Below are 20,968 nucleotides of genomic sequence, written 5' to 3'. Positions count from 1 at the left end.
CTCTGATCTTGCTTATGGAAAGATGTGGCTCAGTGCGTTAACACTGGGTCGGTGTTGACATGGAGCTGGATTAACATAACCGGCATGGTGGGGTGGGGGGAGATGTGTAGCTATCAGCTGAACCGGTTAATGTCAGATCCCAATGTCACCAGAAAAGGGGACAATGGAGTTCATCTCCATCAGGGTTTAGGGGTTACCAACCGTCCAGGATTGCCCTGGACTGTTCACAGCAATAGTTGTTGTTGGCTGTGGTTGACTTGGCAGCACTCTTGCCTCCTTGAGTCTGGGATCGAGTCCCACTCCTGAGATGAGCACAAAAATCCAGTACAGCGCTGAGGGAATGCGGCACTATCTTGGGTGCTGTTTTTTAGATGAGACATCAAGCCAAGGTGCCATCTTTTGATTAAAAACAGGATGGTATATCCACCTCCCCCTTCCCTAGCTAATGTTGTTTGAGGGATGAACATCTCAAAAAAAACTCCAAAAATCTGCTCGTTATTGCATTTTGTGGGAGCTTGCTGTGCACAAGTTATCCACTGTTTCTGACGTAGTTACTGGACTTTTAAAAAGTACTTCATTGGCTATCAAGTGCTTAGAGATAGCTGGTGATTGTGAAAAGTGCAAAAACCCAGGAGAGAAATCAAAGGGGCAGTGACATTTTGTGTTCAGTTTGTTTAAGAACAGTTTGACGATCTGGTGAATGGAGATAGAGGGAGTTAAAAGGAATGTTTCACTGACGGTTAAGAGTAATCCAATTGGGATGTTCCTTTTCCTATTAGCCATGGGAAGGGAGCATACCCGGAGGAGGGGGCCAATGCCGGGGACTGGGGCTAGGGAAATCTCCAGGAAGTATCCAGTCAGAGTTAGCAACCCGAATCCTCGCTCCCAGTGCGTTGGTTGGATAAGGTGGAAAGTGTTTTGTTCTGTTGAGAATTCAAATACTAATTGTTGCTCTTTTTCCCTCCCACCCCTGGCTGACTGCTGATGCCATCGCTCCTATACTACACATCATTTTTCATCAGAGCGGGAATCCAGCGTGGTGAGTATTCAATCCCACTTGGTATCTCCTGTGTTGGTGGGGTGGGTAGATAGTATGATATAAATAACTTCCTTTTAACCACTCCACATTGGCACTTGAGGTTGGAGTTGAACCTGAATTTCCCAAACATATCCCGTTCTGAAACCTGAGCGTATTTTGCAGAGTTTTTATATCTGAGCTAAGCAGTGAACTGTTATCCCGATGTTCCAAACTCAGAGGGATGGTGAAGGTCTCTGCGATGGGTAGAGTATCTTGCTGCAACTTTTTCTAATCCGTTAGGCCATCTGTGCGTGTGCCCATGCCCCAGTTTGTTGTATAGTACCAGATGCTCTGCTCTATGGTACAAGCGCTGAATATTCCAGCATTAACAGCACACTTATTTCCACCTCCCCTCTGCAGTAAGGTGGTTGGAGCCTGTCCCTGGCTCAGTGACTGGAGACGCTTAGTTTTGGTATGATGAAGTTTTCATTCTGTTCATAAGATTTTGCTCTTGGTGTTTTAAGTATTTGCAATTCAGCCTCCAGAAAGATCAGGCTATTGACACGTGTGTGCAGAATCTGGGTTAATGGATGTTGTGCAAATAGTTTTGTAAATGGAATTGTGTGAAGTAATTGTGAAAGCATTGAGCTGAGGAGTGTTTTAACATACAATTGCTCTTTCCTTCTCTGTGCACCTTGGAGAGATGGAGGTTTGTGGAGCTGCAGGAAGGTGGGTTGGTTATAAGCTACCCCCTGCTCCATGGATATTGTTTGGGCTATATGTTGTCCCATGGGCCATTCTGACTGACCCTGGACTTGTCAGGGCTACGCTCCAGCCTCCATCTCGTTTAAAGTTTGTTTATTAGTGTCACAAGTAAGGCTGACATTAACACAGCAATGAAGTTGCTGTGAAATTCCCCTTGTTGCTGCAGTCCGGCACTGGTTCGGGTCAGTGCACCTAACCAGCACATCTAGCAGAATGTGGGGGGGGTGGGGGGGGAAGCAGAGCTCACAGAGGAAACACACGCGGACACGGGGAGAACGTGCAAACTCCACACAGACAGTGACCCAAGCTCTGAATCAATCCCAGGTCCCTGGCGCTGTGAAGTGACAGTGCTAACCACTGTTCCACCACCCCCCACCCAGCTCATCATCACCACCACCACCACTGTTAGAGCCTGTTCAGGAGTGTTTAAATGTCCCACCCCCCCCGACACTGTTATGAATGGAGGAAATGTGGTTTGATGATAAAAGGTCCGGATAAAGGTTAGATGTGGAGCGAATGTTTCTGCAGGTGGGGCATTCTGGGATGAGAGGTCATATTCTTCGGATAAGGGGTAGCAAATTTAAAACAGAGTTGAGGAGAAACTACTTCTCGCAAAGGGTTGTGAATCTGTGGAATTCACGACCCCAAAGTGTGATGGATGCTGTGACAGTGAGTACATTGGAGGAGGAATTAGGCAGATTTCTAATTGGTAATGGGTTGAAGGGTTATGGGGAGAAAGCAGGAAAACAGGGATGAGGGGCGTACCAACCATGACCGAATGGCAGAGTGGAACCGAAGGGCCAAATGGTCTAATTCTGCTCCTTTAGCTTATGAGTGAATCAGATAACTGGAATTAGAAAGCCAAGCAATTGGACATCTCAATGTGCGCTAAAGTGATGCTGGGTATACCCAGTGGGCTGAGCAGTGTCTGCGTGGGGCGGGATGGTGGGGGTGGGGGGGAGAGTTGGGGGGGATGCTGGGAGTGATGGTTAAATGAGAGTGCTGGTGTCTCTGATGGGACTAGTCACAGAAAGTGTCTCATCATCAATGGCCTTTTGTCTTCTTGAAATGTACTTTAATGGCTGAAGAGATTTCCTTGCCTGGAAATAATTTTTCCCTCTGTTTAGGAACTGATCTAAACAAGGCTAACTCTGTTCTTAAGATCCGTTTGCAACTCTTGTGTCAAATGCTAGTTTAATCCCTTTTTCTGTTTGCTTCATTTTCTTATTCCCCGCCTGTGTCTGTCACCTTTATTCTTGTCATCCTGTGTCTCTGCTGCTTTGTGTAGTCTCCTTTTCCAAAGCGGGTGGCTTGTTAAAATGCGAGTAAACTGAGAGATTAACAATGCCTTTGCTTCACCTTAAGAGCGGAGAGGAACTGGTTGACTCCACCCTGCCGACTCTGCTTTGCTTTTGGAGGAAGGGGATTTGTCCTCGTTCCTTGTCCAGAATCGACCCTGGGTATGTGAGTGGTGGATCACGCTTGCCTGTTCATTTCATTGGTTGCAACGAGCCTTTTTATGAGACGGGTTTAGAGCATTCCGATGCCTCGTAGGACCGACGCAAGTTTGCGTTCCGTGTGAGCGAGCTCTCTGAATATGTTCAGTCAAGTCTGAAGGACTAAAAATGCCACCACCACCTCCTCCTCCTCCTCCTCCTCCTCCTCCTCCTCCCTCCCCCCCCCCCCCCCCACCGTGATTATGAAACCATTTTATCCTTGATCAGGCTCCTGTATTATCCTCAGGCAGCAGGTCCATGTTCTTACTGTGTGACGTGCTGACATTTAACTTTTGGTGTCTCTCACCTCCACTCATTTTCTCTCTCATTTGATCTCTTTCTTACCCCACTCCTAAATTCACCATCTTGCTGTGGCCTAACTTCACTTGTACAGTTGTGCCATTGCTAGTACAGTCACCCTTGATGACAACGTGCATTTACGTAACCCCTTTTCGTATCTGTCCTGACATACTTCTCCAGAGAGACTTTTCAAACACAATTTGGCATCCAGTCACGTAGGGAGATTGGCTAAAGAACAGGAAACGCAGTTGGTGCCAAAGGGGTCATTTTTGGGTTGCCTATCTGTCACTAGTGAAGTGCTGGGATCTGTGCTGGAGCCTCCACTATTTACCATCAAATACGCATAGCGGATGAAGGGACAGTGTGTACTCTTGTTAAATTTGCTGCTGACATAAAGATTGGTGAGAAAATAAAGTTGCGTGCAGGATGCAAATTTGCGAAAGAATGTAGATTGTTTGAAGTGAGTAGGCAAAACTTTGGCAGATGGCATATAACATGGGAAAATACGAGGGTGTCCACTTTGGCAGAAAGAATATTATTTAAATGGAGAGATTGCAGAGTGCTGCGGTACAGGGGGAGGCAGTGGCATAGTGGAATTGTCACTGGATTAGTAATCCAGAGACCCAGCTTGATGCTCTGGGCTTGATGCCTGATGGTGATTGTGAACCCATTGTCGATTATCAGAAAAACCCATCTGCTACGCTGATGCCCTGTTAGGGAAGGAAACCTGCTGTCCTGATCTGGTCTGACCTGCATCTGACTCCAGGGCCACAGCAACATGGTTGACTCTCATGCAATAAATGCAGGCTCAGCCAGTGACACCCACATGAATAAAGTGAAAAATGGAGGGGCCTGGGTGTCCTTTTGTATGAATCTCAAATCGTGCAGGTACAGTAAGTGATTAGGAAAACAAATGGAATCTCTGTCTTTATTGCAAGCAGAATGGAATACAGAGGTGGGGAACAAAAGCGAAAAATGCGGGAAAATCTCAGCAGGTTTGCCAGCATCTGTGGAGAAAGAATGGAGCCAACGCTTTGAGTCTGGATGATCCTTTGTCAGAGCCCAAAAGAAGTAGGGAAGTTTTGCTGCAATCATACGGGGCTTTGGTGAGACTGCACCTAGAGTTGTGTATATCATTTCCACTCTACTTATCAAGGCTAGTATGTTTACGTGGGAAGTAGTTCCAAGAAGATTCACTGGATTGTTTCCTGGGATGCAGCGATTGCCCACATTACACTCCTCATGAAACAATGTGAAGTTGTCCATTTTGGCAAGAAGAATAAAAGAGCTTATTATCTAAATGGAGAATTGCCACGCTCTGAGATGCTGAGAGATCTGGGTGTCGTCATACATAAAAGGTTAATGGGCAGGTACAGCAAGTAATTGGGCAAGCTAATAGAATGTTCTCATTTATAGTAAGGCGCATTGAATATAAAGATAGGAAGGTTATGCTTCAGTTGTGCAGGACATGAGTGAGACCACATCTGGAGTATTGAGTATAGTATTGGTCTCCTTACTTAAGGAAAGATGTAAATGTGTTAGAAGCAGTTCGGGGGAAGTTTACTAGACAATACTTGGAATGGGCAGATTGATCTTTCGTCACAAGACAGAGAGGCAAAGTTTGTATCCACTGGAACAATTAAGAGGTGACCTGATTGAAACCTTTAAGATTCTGAGGGGTATTGACATGGTAGATGAGAAGAGAATGTTTCCTCTTGTCAGAGAATCTAGAACTAGGGGTGGGAGTCCTTGAATATTTTTAGCGCAGAGCTAAAGGGGGCGAAAGATTATCGGGGGGGGGGGGGGGTGTGGCAGGAACGTGGGGTTGAGGTTACAATCAGATCAACTGTGACCTTATTGAAGGCTCAAGGAGCCTACTCGTTCGTAAAGTATGTAAAGGTTGGGCCTGTAGACAATGGCAAATTCCCGTGCGTGTGTGTGTGGTGGGGGGAAGAATCTAAAACTAGAGCAGAATAAAGAGAACCGCCCCCTTGTTTTAGACTGAGAAAAGGAGGAATCTTTGAAAGCTTTGAGATTCTTTTCTGTAGAGAGCAGTGAAGGCTGAAATTGATCTACAGGGAAGGCTAAGGTGAAGACAGAAGAAGTGGAGTTAAGGCCATTTTCAAATTGGCCACCATCTTCTAGAATGGCAGAGCAGGCTTGAGGGGCCTACTATTGTTTCTTGTGTTAGATGGATAAGAGGTGGGCTTTAATGAATGCCTTAAAGGAGGGTAGATAGGGAATATTAGTGTTCAAGGCGGCTGGAGAAGGAAATTGGTGTTACCTTTAATCACATGGAAATAACAGGGAAGTATCCTAATTTCTTATCCTGAATCGCTGAAGTGGGAAATGTGAGGCTGCGATGAAGAGGAAAGGACAAGATGGTGAAGAGTGAAGAAATGAGCAGAAAACCATCTTCAAACTTCGTGGCCTGCAGCTCGGCTCCTCCCTCTGCAACTGGATCCTGAACTCCCTAACTCGCAGACCGCAATCAGTCAAAATAGGCAACAACACCTCCATGATCGTCCTCAGCACCCATGCCCCACAAGGTTGTGTTCTCAGCCCCTTTGTAATATTCCTAATACACCTATGGCTGTGTGACCAAATTCCCCTCCAACTCAATTTTCAAGTTTGCTGATGCCGCCACCGCGTGGGTCGGGTCTCAAACAATGACGAGATTCTACAGGAATGAAAGAGAGAACCTGGTGCGATGACAATAATCTCTCCCTCAATGTCAACAAAGTGAAGGAAATTGTCATCAACTTTAGGAAGCGTAGTGGAGAACATGCCCCTGTCTGTATCGGCGGTGACAAAATAGAAATGGTCGAAAACCTCAAGTTTTTAGGTGTCCAGATGATCATCAAACTGTCCTGGTTTCCCCCACTCCTGCCCCCCCCCCCCCCCCCCCCAAAAAAAAAACAGTATAGTTAAGGCCCAGACTTTCTCAGACTACAGACTCTTGGCACGTCCACTACAATTCTCTCTCTAACTTCTGCAGGTGCACCATAGAAAGCATTCGTTTTGGTTGTATCACAGCTTGGTATGGGCTCCTGCTAGTCCAAGACTGCAAAAAAACTACATAAAGTCGTGAATGAAGCCCAATCCATCACTCAAAACAGCCTCCCATCCATTGACTCTGTCTACACTTCCCGCTGCCTCAGAAAAGCAGCCAGCATAATCAAGAACCCCAAGCACCCTGGACATTCCCTCTTCCACCTTCTTCCATCAGGAAAAAGATACAAAATTCTGAGACCATGTACCCAGTAACTTGAGAACAGCTTCTTCCCTGCTGCTGTCAGACTTTTGAATGGACCTATCTCACATTAACGTGATCTTTCTCTAAACCCTAGCTATGACTGTAACACTACATTCTGTACTCTCTCCTTTCCTTCTCTATGTACAGTATGCTTTGTATAGCGCGCAGGAAACTTTTCATTAACCTTGATTTATTAGGGGGTCAGGCTGGATCTTTGATCACGTAGAATCAACAGCAGAGCAGTAGGCCATTTGGCCCAACTGGTTACTGCTGACAATGTTCCATACCAGCCCCGCCCCATTCTTAATTACTCTTCCCAACCAGCTCTTTGGGATCCCTGTAGTCCTCACCCCCTCACGTATGCATCCAGTATCTCCTCAGAAACAAAAGTGTATTAACCTCTATGTTGTGGGGTGCAGACAGTGGCAGCAATAAATTAGCACTAGGGTATTTAACTTTTTTTTATTAAACACAGTTCTTTGTACTGTTGGTATTAAATTGATATTGTCATCTGTGATATGGGTGTACAACATAACCATCAAAGTACTAATCTAAATTTGACCTTTATAGTATTTTGCTGTACCTTTAGTTTCTATAATCAGTAACTCTTGTCACATTAGCTAAGTGTTTCTGTGAGAGCCAAGTTTAAAGTACTTGGAGGCAGGAAGTCAGTGGGGTTATGGATGAAGAGAGGGAGAGCGAGACTGAAGAGCTGGTGCAGACCTGATGGGCTGAATGGCCTCCTCTGCTGTATTACTTCTGATCCTGTGTGCTAGCTGGATCCACAATCTCACCATTGTCTTCGTTTCATTGTGGTTGAGACTAAATTGCCTCCATCTCCCTTCAGACTAATCTCCCACCCCTTGACCTGTGCAACACCCGGATGAATAAATTTAATATTTTAAATTTAATTTTTTTTGGAGCAAATTCTTTGGGGGAGGAAAGTGCCAGGTTAATCTTTTTTTCCGTTTTGTGAAGACAGCCTGAGCAAATTTCTTATTCTTGATTTGTGTTTCAAGGTTTGAAACTTTTCTAATCTTGGGTGCAAAAAGTTTCCAGGGATGGTACTGTGGGTGAGGAGCTTCTGGTAGGTGGATCAATTAGAGAAGTTGGGGTTGGCCTCCTTGGTGAAAGTTGAGAGCCGGTTTCTGACTGAAACCATGAAGGGTCTCACTAGAGTTGACAAGAGGATCTGTTCCCATTGGCCAAAGGGTTGAGAACCAGAGAGAAATGATGAGCAAATGATCCGAGAGTAACATGAGGTCGTTCCCCCTCCTTTTGGGGAGCTGCCCCCTTTTTCTTTGTCCGAACGTAATTTAAGTTAGTTTACTTGGTTTGACCCAAAAGATGGGGAACAGGTTGTTTTCACACTGAGTGGTTAGGATTTGGAATGCACTGCCTGGGAGGATGTTTGTGTGGATTCAATTGTGGCTTTTGGAAGGGATTTGGGTAAGTACCTGGTTGCAAAACTAAGGAGAAAAATTGGGGAGGAGTCGAACTGATTTACATTGCTCCTGCTGAGAGCTGGCAGGGATACACTGGGTTGAGTGGCCACCTTCTGTGCTGTAACCACCCTGATACTCTGATCCACTTGTGAAAATGAGGCCCCATGTGTAAGGGGAGAGATGGGCTCCCAAAAAATAATGTGACTATAGGACAGCACTGTAGCGCACTGCTGTTTCACAGGATCCCAGGTTCAGTTCCTGGCTTGGGTCACTATCTGTGGAGTTTGCACCTTCTCCCCGTGTCTGCATGAGTTCCTCTCTGTCTGAAAGATGTGTGGGTTATGTGCATTGACCCAAAAGGGTGCCGGAGTGTAGCGATGAGGGGAATTTCACAGCAATTTCAGTGCAGTATTAATGTAAGCCTTACTTTGTGACAAATAAATAAATGATTGAGGTGATGTTTGGTGTGGTGTGAGAAATCCAGATCCTTGTGTTCAGACTGAAATCTGGACAAAACTTGTTTAAATTCTGTGGTTTCCGTGGCTTTCGATTTTATAATGTGTGATCGAGCTGTATGTAGTTTGAAGCATCTTTCTAAGTTAGTCTTTGCAGAGGCTATGTGTTCCACTCGTTCCCTGGCAGGTCCCTTTAAAACTGACCTCATTGACCAAGCTTTTGGCTCCCAACCCGAAACCTTGTGTGACTCGGTGTCGAATTCTGCTTGGGGAATATGTCTGGAAAGTGCCCGAGGACATTTTGACCAGATTAAAGGTGCAATATAAATGTTAGTTGTCAAGGAAGATTATCGACTGCGGCCTTGGTGTGCCTCGCGACCTTTCAGAGCCCAGATTGCTGGCAGCTGGGCCTTGCATACGGAGGATTCCGTGCTGCTGACGGAGTGGGCATTAGCAGAGGGCTGGGAGCCCGGCACTTGTCCAACATATTTGGCAAGCGCCTGTAGCCCGAGGAGAGCATTGAATAGCGATGGAGCTTTTCCAGCGTGGTATCAGATCAGCAGTTCAAACTAGCATTGCCTGAAGAGGGTGGGTGGGAGGGAGGGGGTAAATCCTTATAGATGCCATATCTATCCAACAGATGTGGGAAGATTTTCATTTCATTGAAGTGAGCAGTGAATATTTTCTGATTCCCTCCCCTCTGTTTGTTTGTATTTATATATGGGAACCTGAAACTGATTTCTGGTTCTACACTATTGAATGTGTTTTCGCTCCATCCTGCATAACATACAGCACTCTGGCCATTCTACATATGAGGCTGGAAGCTTTGAGTGATCCTGCTGGGAGGCTGATGTTCTAGTCAGCCTTGTCCCTGGTTTATATTGATTTCCTAATGTCACCTTTACACAAAGATATTGGCAGTGGCTGCTGGGGTTGGGGAGGTGGGGGGGGATCTTAGAATCTCAAACGTCTGCCGATTTTTTTTTTTGTTTAAAAGAGCAGAACTGCTTTGGCTGGCGGGCTTGACTGTCACTTAACCTTGTAGAGAATGCCTGGGTCGTTAAAAGGAATATATTTTCAACAATAAAACCCTCTACAGAAAGCCTCCATAAAAGGCTATGATCTTGAGAGAGTTCCATTCATAAAACTAAAAGCGGTTTTTAAAATATCTGTCAGAGCAAGCAGCGTTATTCATTTAGTTGGCAATGGGCCAGGTTAGAGGACTGGGTCATTTCTAAAAGATGTTCCAAATTGTTCTCTGGTAGTCACAGATTTCTGTGTGTGTGTGTGTGTGTCTCTCTCTCTCTGTGTCTGTGTCTCTCTCTCTCTGTGTCTGTGTCTCTCTCTCTCTGTGTCTGTGTCTCTCTCTGTGTCTGTGTCTCTCTCTGTGTCTGTGTCTCTCTCTGTGTCTGTGTCTCTCTCTGTGTCTCTGTGTCTCTCTCTCTCTGTCTGTGTCTCTGTGTCTCTCTCTCTCTGTCTGTGTCTCTCTCTCTGTCTGTGTCTCTGTGTGTCTCTCTCTCTCTGTGTCTGTGTCTCTGTGTCTCTCTCTCTCTCTGTGTCTGTGTCTCTGTGTCTCTCTCTCTCTGTGTCTGTGTGTCTCTCTCTCTCTCTCTCTCTCTGTGTCTGTGTCTGTCTCTCTCTCTCTCTCTCTCTCTCTCTCTCTCTCTCTCTGTGTCTGTGTGTCTCTCTCTCTCTCTCTCTCTCTCTCTCTGTCTGTGTGTCTCTCTCTCTCTCTCTCTCTCTCTCTCTCTGTGTCTGTGTCTCTCTCTCTCTCTCTCTCTCTCTCTCTCTCTCTGTGTCTGTGTCTCTCTCTCTCTCCTTTTTTCTCTCCCTCTTGAGCTGTCTGACACATTCTGTTCGTGCCTCTCCACCCTCAGCAGCTCATGCCGGGAGTTCCTTTCAGTTCGTCAATTGCCTTATTCTGTAGCTGCAGCAGTTTTGGAAATAAATGAGTTGGTGTTTAATGTAAAGCATGGCTGATTAGCAAGTTGTTGGGCCTAGTCTTGGCTTGTGTGTAACAGTCTCCAGGCTAAATCCCTTCTTTGTTTAGCTGAATGAGTGTTTTTCCTGGAAGGAGCTGAATAGAGGCTGAAATCTTGCTTATTTGTGTCGTTGCCTCCTTCCTCCTTCTCTTTTCTTTATATATGGAAGAGCTCAATGATGAGGCGTCTGTTCAGTGTTCACATTTTGGACCAACAGTCTGAATTGCTTGGAGAGCCCTTGTGCGGGGAAGTGTTTGGTAGTTTGAAACTAGTTTCTAATCCCTGGCCAACTTGCCTTTTTCAACAACGACACACACAATTGCACATTTTCATGGTGACGTGGGAATGTTCTAGAGACCTCCAGGGTGTTGTGCACAACTTTTTATATCTTAACACAGGATGTGTATTAAATGGAAGCTACTGGAGCCGATTCTAGTTTGCTCAGTCGACGCCTTGGCTGCTCTCCACATAACAAAATGATCACCAACTCATGCTCTTTACTCTGTGTCCTTGCTGGTTCATTTCCTGCCCTCACCACTGTTCCCAGCCCCTCTAGGGAGGGCAGATGTCTGTCTTGTGTGTTAGGTGTACCACAGGCATAACGAAAGCAAACCTATCCTCGTAGCAATCGCCTCTCCTTCAGCAAGGGCAGAGGTCAGAGTGCTGTTGGATTGAATGATCCTTGGCTGTCCAATCAAACAGTGTCTCAGCCCCCATTTCCAATCTATAACCGAGTATTGAAAAAAAATTAAAATTTACTTGTTAAAACGCCCTTCGTTTATTTTTTTTCCTCTGGTTTTGCTCCCAGTTTTGTCATCCGGCTCGATGCGCACTTCCTGGAGATTCCAGGGTGATTCCTGGAATCATAGACTCCTATAAAAGAAGCATTCAGCCCATTTGAGGCTACACCAACTCTCTGATAGAGCATCTTATCACTCTCCCATAACCCCACATATTTCCCATGTCTAATCTATCTAACAGCAAGTAGTCTTACACCAGGTTAAAATCCAACATGTTTATTTGGTGGCACGAGCTTTGAGTGCTGCTCCTTCGTTGCTCCAAAAGCTCGTGCTACCAAATAAACCTGTTGGATTTTAACCTGGTGTTGTGAGACTACTTACAGTGCCCACCCCAGTCCAAAGCTGGCAACTCCATATCATAATCCATCTAACCTATATCTTTGGGTACCAAGGGGCAATTTACCATGGCCAATCCACCTAACCTGCGCGTCTTTGGACTGTGGGAGGAAACCAAAGCACCCAAAAGAAACCCACGCAGACACAGGGAGAGTGTGCAAACTCCACAGCCTGAGGCTGGAATTGAACCTGGGTCCTTGGAGCTGAGAGGCAGCAGTGCCAACCATTGTGCTGCTGTGCCATCTCCAGGGTAATTCCTCAGGGTTAGCAACCTTAATACGTAGAAAATGACTTTGCTTTGCCATGTTTGGTTTCTGATTGGGTTGCCTGTTTTGCAATGTGATGCTGGACAGGTGAGTGTAAATATCCCCACTTGGCATGATGTTCTGTCTCGGGACTGTACGGTGATGACATGCTACGTCTGTTTTTTCAATGACTCCTCTTGTTTCCAACAGAATAATTCTGTCTCGCCATCAGACAGTCTGAGGCCCAATGATCGGAACAGCAGGAGTTCATCTGACTACCTTGATGCAAAGAAACGCAAGGTGGAAGAGAAAGACGCCATGAACAGATACGTAAGTTTGACTTTAGGACAAAGAAAGTTACAGCACGGGAACAGGCCCTTTGGCCCTCCAAGCCTGCACCAACCATGCTGCCCGAATCAACTAAAGCACCTTCTGGGGACCATATCTTTCTGTTCCCATCCTATTCATGTATTTGTCAAGACGTCCCTCAAAAGTCACTATCTTGTCTGCTTCCACTACTTCCCCTGGCATCGAGTTCCAGACACCCACCACCCTCTTTCTTAAAAAAAAAACTTGCCTCGTACATTTCCTTTGAACCTTGCCCTCTCGCACCTTAAACCTTTGCCCCCTAGTAATTGACCCTTCCGCCCTGGGAAAAACTCCTTGGAGACGTATGACTTTGGGTTTGGGGAGCCTGGGCTCACAGGTTTTCTTTATCCACGCTGAGACCAGTGTCAGCCGAGGTTTAGTGGGAATTAGTCTTGCCTTGGAGTCAGAGTGTGGGTTTAGGCTAGAGGCTTGATCGCCAAGTGCAGGCTGACAGTCCTGCTGCAGTGTTGAGGGAGTGCTGCGTTGCTAGAGATATTGCCCTTCAAAGTAGATTGTTAAACAATGGCCCACCTACCATTTTGGATGAGGCACAGTGATTTACAATGCTGCCTCGCAGCACCAGGGATCCGGGTTCGATTCCCTGCTTGGGTCACTGTGTGGGGTCTGCGTGGGTTTCTTCCCACAGTCTGAGAAGACGTGCTGGTTAGGTGCCATGCTAAATTCTCCCTCAGTGTACTTGAACAGTGTGGCGACCAGGGGATTTTCACAGTAACTTCATTGCAGTGTTAATGCAAGTCTACTTGTGACACTAATAAATAAACTTTAAAACAAAGCTGTGCACGATATTTCAGGTGTGGCCTCACCAAGGCCCTGTGTAACTGCAGCATGGCATCCCCTGCTCCTGTACTCGAAGCTCTCACTACGAAGGCCAACATACCATTTGCTGCATTTCCTACATCATATCAGTGACATTTCAAAAAGTTCTTAGTTGGTTGTAAAGCACTGTGACTTCCTGGAGTTGTGAAAGGCGCTATATAAAGGCAAGTTCTTCTATGCTGCCTTGAACTTTAATTTTCAGCCCCCCACCTCCCAACCTACGCATTTGAAACATGTTGAAATGGACGTGAGCCTTTCTGACTTCTGTTTCTCTCTCTTTAGGACAGTGATGGTGATAAGAGTGATGACTTGGTTGTGGATGTTTCCAATGAGGTAAGAAACAGCCACGTGTTTTTTTTCCATTAGGCGGTATTCCTCGTGCAGATATTTGTGCCTGGGTGGGAGTGTCGGAGCAGAGAAGACCACTGTTGCAACGTTAACCCGCTGAGGTTCCTTTTCAAGGAGACTTGTGCTGAATGTTTGGCCAACAAATTGGAGGAGTCTTCCCCTCCCTTCCCAGCATCCATCTCCTCCATCTCCCAAATCCAAAACCTTTGGGAAAAGAATGACTGTCACATTTCCAAAGTTCCTCCCTGTGGGAGATTTTAACTTGTTTATCTTTTGTTTTCTTTGTGTCTTGCCAAAAGATCTTCCCAAAGTTACTCTTAATGTTTGTCTTTCATTCTCCATTCCTCCTCTCCCATGCATCTAGTTTATTTTGTCTTTGTTATATCACCATCAGGCATGTCCCTGAATATCTCTACAGAAGAATTTGCCATCTTGTTTGGTACTGGGTGCTGTAAACCCACTTGAGTCTATAGTGCCTGATGCCTGGCCAATTCAGACTGCATCCAAAATGGTTGCAGTTGGTCAGTGTCCCCAATGAGGGGAAGGATGCAAATTGGCCAACCTTCCTGCTCCCAATGTCCTCCTCGGACTCCCATTGCATACAGAGGCCATTGGGCCCATCGTGTCACTTTCAGCTCTTTGAGTTGTCCAATTCATCCTTCTCCCCCTGCTTTGTTCTCATAACCCTGAAGCCTTTGCTTCAAGGAAATATTCTTTCTCCTTTGAAGTTGTTGTTGTATTTGTACCCTCTGCTCTTTAAGGGAGTGTGTTCTGGATCGCAATGACTCGCTGCACTAAAACCTTTCCTCTTCTCCCTCCCTGTATCATTGAAAGCACTGCATTCAATTAAGTGGCTATTGGCAGGCTCCTTCTAGCCTCATCCTGCAAGGCAGGTAATTGGGGCGAGTTAGAGGAGGATTATCAGTGTCCGAGTAACGACAGTGGCAGGAGGACGGGGCCTTTGGATTTGGTAGAGCAGGGGCTGATGGATGGAAGAGAGAAAAGAAGCTTTGAGAGTTAACCTCCCTCCATAACCTTTGGAAGTTTGACCTTTTGAACTTGCTGTGCAATCCGTGGCATAGGACGGTTTGGAGGGACACTAACAATGGGATCTTGCTGTGTTTATCCATCTGTGTCTGAACCATTGCGTCGTCACCTTTTTTCTCCGTGCCTCATGTCGACATTTTTGTTCCTGTTGAACACTGCAGGATCCTGCCACACCTCGTGTCAGCCCCACGCACTCTCCACGTGAGAACGGCCTGGACAAGGCACGTGGAATCAAGAAAGACGCACCCAACAGCCCTGCCTCCGTCGCTTCATCAAGCAGCACACCTTCCTCCAAGACGAAAGATATGGGCCATGTGAGTGCTGCTTGTTTCTGTCTGTCTCCCTCTCCTTCCTCATCTAACGAATGCAGAAGATTGGCCATTCTCACCTCTTTAGAATTCCCTCTTCCGTTGGAAAGAGGTGGCATTATCGCTAAACTATTAATCCGGAAACCCAGCTAGTGTTCTGGGGACCAGGGTTCGAATCCCGCCATGCCAGGTGGTGGGATTTGAATTCAATTAAGAAAAAAACCTGGAATTGAGAATCTACTGATGACCACAAAACCATTGTTGGGAAAAACCCATCTGGTTCACTAATGTTCCTTTAGGGAAGGAAATCTGCTGTTCTTACCTGGTCTGGCCTACATGTGACTCCAGAGCCACAACAACGTGGATTGACTCCAACTGCGCTCTGAATAAGGGCGACTAGGAATGGGCAATAAATGTTGGCCAGCCAGTGACATCCACGTCCCACAAATGAATTTTAAAAAAAAGTTATTTTCTGTGGATTATAAACAAACTCTGACGATACTGGTAACAGAATAACATCGGCTGCTTTCTAACCCACTTGCCCACTTCATGTTTCGCCCTCACTGACCGTTATAAGAAATTTGTGATTGCTCTTCATTTGAATAATTCTGAGGTGAAATCAGTGATTTGTTAGTAACGGAAGCAGTAATGAGTCTCTGTATTTAAGCAAGGCAGTGGAAAGGCTGATTTCCGTCAGGACCACAATATTACACCGTGATCTTAAATGACGACATGAACTTATTTGGCTGTTAAATGCTCAAAACATCCTGAAAGGCTTCAGCACAAAAGCTCGCTCTTGCGCTCCGCCCTCATCCTGTATTGAAGCTTCCCCCTTTTTTGTTTGTTTTCCAGAATGACAAGTCATCGACCCCTGGGTTGAAGTCAAATACCCCAACTCCACGCAACGATGCACCAACCCCTGGTACCAGTTCAACACCAGGGCTGCGACCAGGGAAGCCCCCAGGCATGGACTCATTAGGTAACTGTGCCCACCCCTCTGCCTTTGGGTTTGGCTTATTTGTTAACAGAATGGACTCTGGCTTATTGAAGATGGGAAAACTGTCCCTTGCTAATCACCAACTCCAAGCAGCTTTTGGTACGATGACTTAGTTAATGATATGTTGACCTTGGATGGAATGCAGAGTAGTTAATAGTTGCAATTCCATGTGTTAAATTATATGACAAGGAACCATTACAGTGCGGAAGGAGGCCATTCAGCCCATCTTGCCAGTACTAACAGCAATCCCACCTAGACCCTATCCTCATAACCCAATCTACTTTGCTCTTCTCCCTGACACTAAAGGGCAATTTAACATGGTCAGTCCACCTAATTAGCATATCTTTCAGACTGTGGGAGGAAACTGGAGTGCCCAGAAAAAACCCACGCAGATGGGGGAAGAATGTGCAGACTCCACAAGACAGTGACCCGTGGCTGGAATTGAACTCAGGTCCATGGCACTGTGAGACAGCTTTGCTAACCACTGTGCCACTGAGCTGCTCTCGCAACCTAGAATTGTGTTCCCTGGAATTTAGAAGGTCAAGGGGTGAATTGATCAAAGTTTTCAAGATGTTATGGAGAAATGGATGAAGAGAAATAGTTTCCACTGATTGTAGCATTTAGGACAAGTAATAATTCGGGTGAAATTCAGGAACTCTTCTTCAGAATATGGTAGAAGTTTGGAATGCCCTCGCACAAAAAAGCAATGAATGCTGGATCAATTTTTTTTTTACAACGTATGTAATCTGAAAATTGGGTTTAGCCAACCTGATGTGAGAATATTTTATCCTTTCTCAAGTTCACTGGATAAATGCTGAATGAGTTTCCCCCCTCATCATAATTGGGGTGGCACAGTGGTCAGCACTGCTGCCTCACAGTGCCAGGGACACAGGTTCAATCCTGGCCTTGGTCACTGTGCGGAGTTTGCATGTTCTCCGTGTCTGCATGGGTTTTCGCCGGGTGCTCAGGCTTCCTCCCACAGTCCGAAGATGTGCAGGTTAGATGGATTGGCCGTGCTAAATAAACCCTAGTGTCATGGGGATTGGCAGGGTAAACGCGTGGGGTTTTGAGAATAGGGCCTGCGTGGGATTGTGATCAGTGCAGACTCAATGGGCCGAATGGTGGCCTCCTGTACTGCAGGGATTCTATGATCCATCATTTTGATCATGCTTCTGTGAGATGGATTGGTTTCCTGATTTTTAATGTGTGAATTTTTAATTGTGAATGCAAATCGCTGAATTGTGTGTGTGTGTGTGTGTGTGTGTGTGCGTGTGCGCACGCGCTCCTGAGAGTATTTCCCAGACGTTTGCTCTCAGCAGGTTCCTGGAGGTAATTCCTCGAGCCTCCGGGGCAAAACTTGAAGGGTTGGCGACCCTAACTCGGTGAAGCACCTTTGGGCTCGTTTCTTGTTTTTACCTTGCTATCTAAATGCAAGTTGCTTGTATCTGCCCTGGAGAAGGAGGGAGACGCCCACATGGTGAGGCGCTGTATAAATGCAGCCAGTTAGGAGTTGCCCGGGGAGTTACTGATCCACTTTGTGTGTTTGGTTTCCAGCGCCGACCCTTCGAGCGCCAATTTCGCTGGCCGGCTCATACGCTCCCTTTGCGATGATGTCTCACCATGAAATGAACGGCACCTTGACGAGTCCGGGAGCGTATCCCGGTCTCCACAGCATCTCGCCGCAGATGAGCGCTGCGGCTTACCGATCTCCTATGGTGAGCTTTGGTGGTGTACGTAATGAACTTCGCTCTTTCTTATCACAATTATTCAAGATTTATTTCCAAATTGAAAGCACGCTGTTCCTGGCAGTGCCTGACCCCGAATGTAAACTCACTGGTGCTTTGCATCTCTCCTACAGGTTGGGTTTGACCCCCACTCCCACATGAGAGCTCCGGGTCTCCCCGCCAGCCTCGCGTCCATTCCTGGAGGGAAACCGTAAGTCCTCTATTCTGTCATTTCTGAATTTATTTAGCTTTTGGAACTAATGAAGAGGGGGTCCATTTACCTTAAACAAGATCAAGGACTCTCGACTACTGGCAGTTACTTAGAGAGACTAGGTTGTTCTCCTTGGAGCCGAGGTGGTTAATTAACTAGTTTGTAGAATCCTTACAGTGCAGAAGAGGCCAATCCGTCCATCGAATTTGCACCAATTCTCTGACACAGCATCTTACCCAGGCCCTATCGCTGCACGTTTACCAAGGCTAACCCTTCGTCTTTAGCTATCATGGTCAATTTAGCACAGCCAATCCACCAAACCTGCACATCTGTTGTCTGTGTGGGGTTTATCCACGGTTGCGAGCAGGATGTCCAAATTCCACCCAAAGTCGGAATCAAAGCAGGGTCACTGGTGCTGTGAGGCAGCAGTGCTAATCACTGTGCCACCGTTTAATTGATGCATGTTCAAAATTGTAAACAGATTTCATAGAATAAATAAGGACAAACAGTTTCAATTAGCAGCAGGACTGGACACCAGAGGGCACAGATTCAGGATAACTGATAGAGACAAGGTCACGATGCTTAATCCACACACTGAATTGTTGTGACCTGGAAGGTGCTGCCTGAAAGAACAGTGGGAGCAGATTCCATAATTTCAGAAAGGAATAAATATTAATAAATATTTGGAATGAGTGGGATTAGTTTAAAGTTTATTCATTAGTCACAAGTGAAGCTTGAATTAATACTGCATGAAGTTACTGTGAAAATCTCCTAGTCACCACACTCCGGCATCCGTTCGGACCAATGCACCTAACCAGCACGTGTCTCTCAGACTGTGGGAGGAAACCCACGCAGACAAGGGGAGAATGTGCAAACCCCACACAGATAGTGACCCAACTGGGAATCGACCCCAGGTTCCTAGTGCTGAGGCACCTAGTGCTAACCACTGTGCCACCTGCTCTGATGTGGGTATGCTGGCGTTGGACTGGCGTAAACACAGTAAAAAGTCTGACAACACCAGGTTTTAGTCCAAACGATTTATTTGATAATAGACTCTCAAGCTTTCGAGGGACACCCTCTTCGTCAGGTGAATGGAGAGTTCTGGCCTCAGACAGAGCATATAAAGCACAGACAGTTTAGAGATTACTGATTAGAATGCGAATCCTTACACTTAACCTGCTGACAATGTGAGCGGAAGGAGCACTGATCACAGGTTACAGAGATGTGTATTGTCTCCAGACAGTACAGTAAGTGAGGTTTTGCAAACCCAGGCAAGTCACGGGGGTTACAGATAGTGCGACATGAACCCAAGATCCCTGTTGAGACCGTCCTCATGTGTGCGGAACTTGGCTATCAGTCTCTGTTCAGCGACTCTGCACTGTCGTGTGTCGTGAAGGCCGCCTTGGAGAATGCTTACCCGAAGGTCAGAGGCTGAATGCCCGTGACCACTGAAGTGTTCGCCAACGGGAAGGGAACAGTCTTGCCTGGTGATTGTCGAGCGATGTTCATTCATCTGTTGTCGTAGCGTCTGCATGGTCTCCCCAATGTACCATGCTTCGGGACATCCTTTCTTGCAACGAATCAGGTAGACAATGTTGGCCGAGTTGCAAGAGTATTTACCATGTACCTGGTGGATGGTATTCTCACGTGTGATGATGGTATCCATGTCGATGATCCGGCATGTCTTGCAGAGGTTGCTGTGGCAGGGTTGTGTGGAATTGTGGTCACTGTTCTCCTGAAGACTGGGTAGTTTGCTGCGAACAATGGTCTGTTTGAGGTTGTGTGGTTGTCTGAAGGCAAGAAGTGGGGGAGTGGGGATAGCCCTGGCGAGATGTTCGTCTTCATCAATGATATATTGAAGACTCCGGACAAGATGTCGTAGCTTCTCCGCTCCGGGGAAGTACTGGACGACGAAGGGTACTCTGTCCACTGTGTCCCGTGTTTGCCTTCTGAGGAGATCAGTGCGGTTTTTCGCTGTGGCGCATCGGAACTGTCGATCTATGAGTCGAGCACCATATCCTGTTCTTATGAGGGCATCTGCTCTGGACAGCTTTGCAAGCTGGCACTGGTATGATGGGTTGAATGGCCCCCTCCTGTGCGTTTATTTGCAAGCCTCATTTAAAAACTCAGAGAGGTTGGGTAAATCTGTTCTGTTCCAGGGCTGCTGTGAGTGAATTGTTCAAATCGTGAAGCTTGAGTATTTCCTTTTCCTTTTGAAGCTTGAATTTAATTTTCTTTCTTTCCCTCCCGCAGCGCATATTCCTTCCACGTGAGTGCGGATGGACAGATGCAGCCAGTTCCATTTCCCCCCGACGCCCTGATCGGACCTGGCATCCCACGGCACGCCCGGCAGATCAACACTTTGAATCACGGTGAGGTGGTGTGTGCCGTCACCATCAGCAACCCCACGAGGCACGTGTACACCGGAGGGAAAGGCTGCGTGAAAATCTGGGACATCAGTCAGCCAGGCAGTAAGAGCCCCGTCTCCCAGTTAGACTGCCTAGTAAGTGAAACGCGGGGAAGAATCCATTCGGAAAGCTTGTAGAATTGAAAGTGGCAATTCTGTTGGGATTGGAGCTTATTCTGAAGAGCCGTGTGGTTTTAACATCAACTCAAAGGAGCTCCTGAGGCTCAGTGGGGGTGCGGGGGGAGTGATTTTTCAATGACTTGGTGGTTAGCACTGCTGCCTCATGTCGCCAGGGACCCGGGTTCGATTCCCGGCTTGGGTCGCAATGAGCGCTGAGTGCGCATGTTCTCCCCATGTCTGCATGCATTTTCTTCGGGTGCTCCAGTTTCCTCTGAAGCCATGCTGGTTCGGTGCATTAGCCGTGCTAAATTCTCCCTCGGTGTACCCGGACAGATGCTGGAGTGTGGCGCCTAGGAGATTTTCCTAGTAACTTCATCACAGTGTCAATGTAAGCCTACTTGCGACACTAAACTTAAAAAAAATCTCTTGAATAAAAGCAAAACACTGCGGTTGCTGGAAATTGGAAATAAAAATACAAAATGCTGTATAATCTCAGCAGGTC

General features: G+C 46.5%; 1 protein-coding gene across 17 annotated transcripts in view; it reads left to right on the top strand.

The window, feature by feature from the left end:
- The window catches only part of LOC145359483 (transducin-like enhancer protein 3), a 73,884-nt gene that overhangs the window by 39,378 nt on the left and 13,538 nt on the right, over positions 1–20,968 (top strand). For 11 of the 17 annotated variants that reach the window (XM_080214079.1, XM_080214078.1, XM_080214074.1 and 8 more), the window contains 8 exons: positions 1,023–1,039; positions 12,309–12,428; positions 13,587–13,637; positions 14,861–15,013; positions 15,860–15,986; positions 17,559–17,734; positions 17,863–17,939; positions 20,193–20,442. In XM_080214079.1, the coding sequence (XP_080070205.1) occupies positions 1,023–1,039; positions 12,309–12,428; positions 13,587–13,637; positions 14,861–15,013; positions 15,860–15,986; positions 17,559–17,734; positions 17,863–17,939; positions 20,193–20,442 (971 nt within the window). The remainder of the gene's footprint in view (positions 1–1,022; positions 1,040–12,308; positions 12,429–13,586; positions 13,638–14,860; positions 15,014–15,859; positions 15,987–17,558; positions 17,735–17,862; positions 17,940–20,192; positions 20,443–20,968) is intronic. The other 6 variants (XM_080214081.1, XM_080214080.1, XM_080214083.1 and 3 more) reach the window with 1 other exon arrangement.

The sequence above is a fragment of the Carcharhinus amblyrhynchos genome, chromosome 28 (genome assembly GCF_965287045.1).
Source record: "Carcharhinus amblyrhynchos chromosome 28, sCarAmb.v2.hapA, whole genome shotgun sequence".
In the NCBI taxonomy this organism is placed as follows: domain Eukaryota; kingdom Metazoa; phylum Chordata; class Chondrichthyes; order Carcharhiniformes; family Carcharhinidae; genus Carcharhinus; species Carcharhinus amblyrhynchos.
This window is presented reverse-complemented; position numbering and strand designations above follow the sequence as displayed.